Consider the following 4965-nt stretch of genomic DNA (forward strand, 5'->3'; position numbering starts at 1 on the left):
TCGTTTGTCATTTGTCAGCATAGCATGTAGACAAAATTATATCGTCTATGGTCAAATATTATCTAACAAAGTACTAAATAGATAAAATAAAATACTATTTTCGAATAATATTTTAGTAAGGATCCGTTGGCCACGATGAATCGGCTGAAATTCCGGCCCTAATGAGAACTAAACTAATTGTGCCCGAACACGAACTATATATACTGTGCAGAAGCTTGTAATTTTCAGGCACGGCAATGATTGACCTACGCAGAGTTGAAGGTCGAAGATTATAACGTCATGGCGCACAACCCATTAGCTTGAACCTCCCTCGTTGCACTTGCCAACTTATCCTCATACCTTGAAATCACAAATTTATGCACTGCATGGGCAGACGCAGAAAAAAAAAATACCGTTAGGAGCTGTGATTCTAAATTTTGTTCTGAAATTATATTTTTGGGTGTTTTAAGTTATTTGTACGGCTTTTATACAATAATTTACATGAAACTTGGATATATTTCAAAAATATATAAAAGCAAAATGTTCAAAAAATATTTTTATTGAGGGCTTTAGCCCCACCCGACTTTCACATGGGTCCGCTCATGATGCATTGTATAGTTCTGTTGCTAAGATTCAATTCTCAGTATCAGTCGATTCTCAGTACAAAGAGACTTCTCTTTTCTGCTGTGTGTGTAGACTTTGTTTGAATTTGTTGTGTGTTGCGAATTCAATACCTTTGCTAAAAGAGATAGGCAAACTTGATTTCAACATGGAGTTTTTCTATTTGTCAACTAGTTTTTAGTTTTTGTTAGCTTCTTGTTTCGACTTTGGTTTTATGCATAGATTTTTTTGTTGTTTGTATTGTCCGAAATTTAATTGCAAAATAAAAATTGTAATCATGTGAAAAATTAGAAGTATGTGTCTACATAATTAAATGTTTGAGTAACTTTATAAATAAATAAACTGACTTCAATGGACGGTCCCAATTTTAGTACCCATCTCAGTATTATTGAAGAATCCCCGGTGACGAAAATTGACAAGCAAACCACCTACAAGATTGGCCACGGTTTTGACTAAGTCTTATATTAACAAGTAGATAATTATTAATCAATACATGAATGGTCGTTTTCTACTTCACAAATTTCATTCCTATCACACCGTATATTTCTGAATCTACCTAAAGTTGTTCTAGATTAATTTCAATTTTGTCATATTCTACTGTATAGGGATTATATCTGAAAGTGAGCTAACACCAATTTGACAACATAATTCGATTTGAAGCCAAGCAATTATTTTTCCAGTAATATTTTCTAATTTAGTGATGTAATAAAAGAGTGAAAACATCTTAAAAAGAACCCCTAAGGTTATTTTAAATTTTTGTAATGAGTTGAGGGCCTTTTGGTTCTAAAAAAGTGAAAAAATGACTCCATATGTGATTATACTCTAAGTTTAGAAATTAAATTTTAAATAAGGGATCGTACGTATTTGAGCAAACTCAATAATTTATGGACTCTATCGAAGTTCATTCAAAATAAAAAGAAAAAAGGATTACGGGAGATCCTCATTGATTAACATGTATAGGGTTAGGGTTCATTCTCTTCCGTTGAGCCCCAAAATTCAATTAAAGTTATGAAATCTCTGTGTTAAGTCGTGTTAATTATTGCACTACTTTTTTTTGGACGTGATTATGGTTTAGTTTCAAAGCGATAAATGGTCATTAATCTCAAATAAATGCAATAAAAGACTTTAATTGATTTTTAATTATGCGGACCATGCTCAAGTGAGTTGAGTGAGCCAAATTAAGCCAAAGACTTTTTCATTTTTTTCATTTTTATCTTGAATTGATTATCAGATTACATATGAAACATATACTAGGCATACTTGCCTATGCTCTAGCATAAGCACACAGGTCAACCCGAGTGGCCGAACCTGACCAGTCTGGGTCAGACCCTTCTTATTAGTAAATTTTATTCGCTAACACAAACACTTATACATAGGAATAATTATATGGAGTATATAACAATCAATTTTATTTATAACGTACAACGATAACTCAATTATACAACCATTACTTTAATTTGTCACGGGCATTACTTCTGAAAAATAGGCCATGCATCTAAATCATAGAATGTGTTTGAGTCGGGAACGGGACGAGTTCTGCCCGACTCAACCGACACACACAACCGTACCGGAGTGTTTGTCAACCTTTATTAGTACTCATATATAGCCATAATTTTCTCCGGAAGTAATTAAATGAAGAATATTGGTACAATTTGATATCTTCTTCCATTATATTCAAGAGGCCTATAACCTCACTAAAAGTGATACACTCACTCTTCATTAGTCCAAATGGTTGAAAAAAATGGTTCAATATTTATTTCAGATGACATCCACATTTTGGACTAATTAATTTCCACTACTTTTCTGAAAAATTGAAAAATGATGAATCTATCTTTAAAGAGCGATCCCGCCTATGATTTAGGGATGTACACATTAAAAAACTATTCACTCCAACCCAATAATTTCTCCTTCGTATCAAATCAATAATGAACAATCCATTTATTACAACAAAGTTATGTGATTTCGTATTCTTATTAATTCATTTTTAATTTTTAATTTTTTACATTGATTGCCACGCGGTTTTATGAGGGGCGCAGTGATTAATGGATACCCTTAACCACAAGAGAGAGAAGCTGACTTTTTGCAAGCAAAGGAGTAAATGATCTTTGCTGTCCTCTTTTGACTATTTCGAAGATTAAATAGCCTTTTTTTTTTTTTTTTTTTTTCTCATAGTCAGCCTATGCAGTCATTCTCTATATATTTCCTAAGACAAATCTCTTCCCCTCAGTTAGACTCTTGTCTCTACACTCTCTCTCTGCAATTTCAACACCTAAAAAAAGAAAAAAAAAAAGGAAAAAACCCTTTTTTTCTTTTTTCTTCTTAAACACACACAAATACACTGATTTTGTGTAGTTTTAGTATTGAAATGGGGAGGCCACCTTGCTGTGATAAAGTGGGAATGAAGAAAGGGCCATGGACTCCCGAGGAAGACATCGTCCTCGTCTCGTACATTCAACAACACGGTCCGGGAAATTGGAGGGCTGTTCCTGCTAACACAGGTACTAATCTGATCAAATAAGTTGATCCAATTTTTGTCAAATCTTGTTTAATTTTTTTTGGAGTTGTTGAAATCATTTAATGTTGAGTAATAAATGGTGTGCAGCGGCGCCACCGTCTTCTTTGATGGCATATTAATTTTTTGTTGGCTACTTCGTTTTGTAGGTTTGCTGAGATGCAGCAAGAGCTGCCGCCTCCGCTGGACCAACTATCTCCGCCCGGGAATCCGCAGGGGAAACTTCACCGAGCACGAGGAGAAGATGATCATCCACCTCCAAGCCCTCCTCGGCAACAGGTGATTTTTTCACAAGATCTATTAGATCGTGCGAAAACTAAATTACTCCTCCAACATATTTCTCATATTCCAACCAACATATTTCTCATATTCCAACGGTATGCTTATTTTTGTTGGTGGTAATAACTGTAGGTGGGCTGCTATAGCCTCATACCTCCCACAGCGAACCGACAACGACATCAAGAACTACTGGAACACGCACTTGAAGAAGAAGCTGGGGAAGGGTCAGGGCGGGAAGGGGGATGATTCGGAGACGAAATCGATCGCGAAAGGGCAGTGGGAGAGGCGGCTTCAAACCGACATCCACACGGCCAAACAAGCCCTATGCGAGGCTCTCTCGCTAGACAAACCCATCTTTGTCTCTAATTCCAATTCCAATTCTAATTCCAACTCTGCGATGGGATCAAACCTAACCCTACCTCAGCGAGTCGACTCGGTGGCGCCGACGCCCACTTACGCCTCCAGCACCGAGAACATCGCTCGTCTGCTGGAGAAATGGATGAAGAAGTCTCCGAATTCTTCATCATCCGCGGTCTCGTCCGACAGCAACGCCAACTTCTCGGCCGGGCTGAGCTCCAGCCCTAGCGAGGGCGCGATCAGCACGACGTTCCCTTTGTCTGTGGAGGCGGATCGTGAGGTGAAGTTTGAGACGCAAATGCCCCTCACTCTGCTGGAGAAGTGGCTGCTCGATGACGCGGCGGCGCAGGGGCAGGATGGGGATTTCATGGACTTGGCCTTGGGTGAAACTGCTGATTTGTTCTGAAGAAAAATAGGATTTCTTCAAAACAACTCAGGAGTTTAGTTTAATTATGATTAGGGTAACTGCTTTTTTTATGGTAAAAAAAAAAAAGAAATTTGGCCATTTTTGGGATGGTTTTAGGCTTTTTTTTACTATATGTATGTAGATTATCTCTAATTACTAGTGTTTTAGAGATATCAAAGTGTAATTATTTGTAGCGCCTTTAGCCTTTGCATATGTGCTGGATAGAAATAAGCTCTAATATATGTACTTTCTCTACCATTTGGTTATATTAATTTATAATGAGATGTTGGAATTAGGGTTTTACCTTAATTAATTTAGATGGTTTGCAAATTAGGAAGAAATGGCCTTGATATCATCTAATATGACTGACTTAGTTGCCTATTCTGAACCATAAAATTCTTTATGGTTAGTTTAAATTAAAGATATGCATGCCTACACGAGATTTTGCCATTTCTGTTGGTGACAGTATGTAACTTTATGAGCTGGGATATTAATGAATTATCTTCTGAGTATGAATTTTGGATTTTGATTTCTTTTTTTCTAATGATCAACATCTATCTTTCGTTTTCCTAGTTACCATTGTCTCTCTACATAAGAAGCTTAACAAATTGTCAACTTTTAAAATTCAATCTCAAAGTAAATTAAATTACATCTCCTTTACCATATTTTTGGTAATTTATCTCAGCTTTACACTAACACAAATTCTCTTTTACATACTGGCAACTGCATTTAATTTCTTCATTAGATTCCTAATTTCCTTCTCCGATCTTAAAAAAACAAAAGTAGAAAAAGAAAAGATCAAAAGGCAGTT

General features: G+C 36.1%; 1 protein-coding gene across 1 annotated transcript; it reads left to right on the forward strand.

Moving 5' to 3' along the window:
• Window positions 1-2836: 2836 nt before the first annotated feature.
• MYB94 (myb domain protein 94) lies at window positions 2837-4471 on the forward strand. The gene is made up of 3 exons (XM_089067116.1): window positions 2837-3098; window positions 3262-3391; window positions 3524-4471. The coding sequence occupies exons 1-3, from the start codon at window positions 2966-2968 to the stop codon at window positions 4152-4154; spliced, it is 894 nt and encodes a 297-aa protein (XP_088923242.1). The 5' UTR covers window positions 2837-2965; the 3' UTR covers window positions 4155-4471.
• The last annotated feature ends 494 nt before the right edge of the window (window positions 4472-4965 follow it).

This window comes from Salvia hispanica, chromosome 3 (assembly GCF_029641045.1).
Source record: "Salvia hispanica isolate PSC_SH4W2 chromosome 3, Shi_PSC_v1, whole genome shotgun sequence".
Lineage (NCBI taxonomy): Eukaryota > Viridiplantae > Streptophyta > Magnoliopsida > Lamiales > Lamiaceae > Salvia > Salvia hispanica.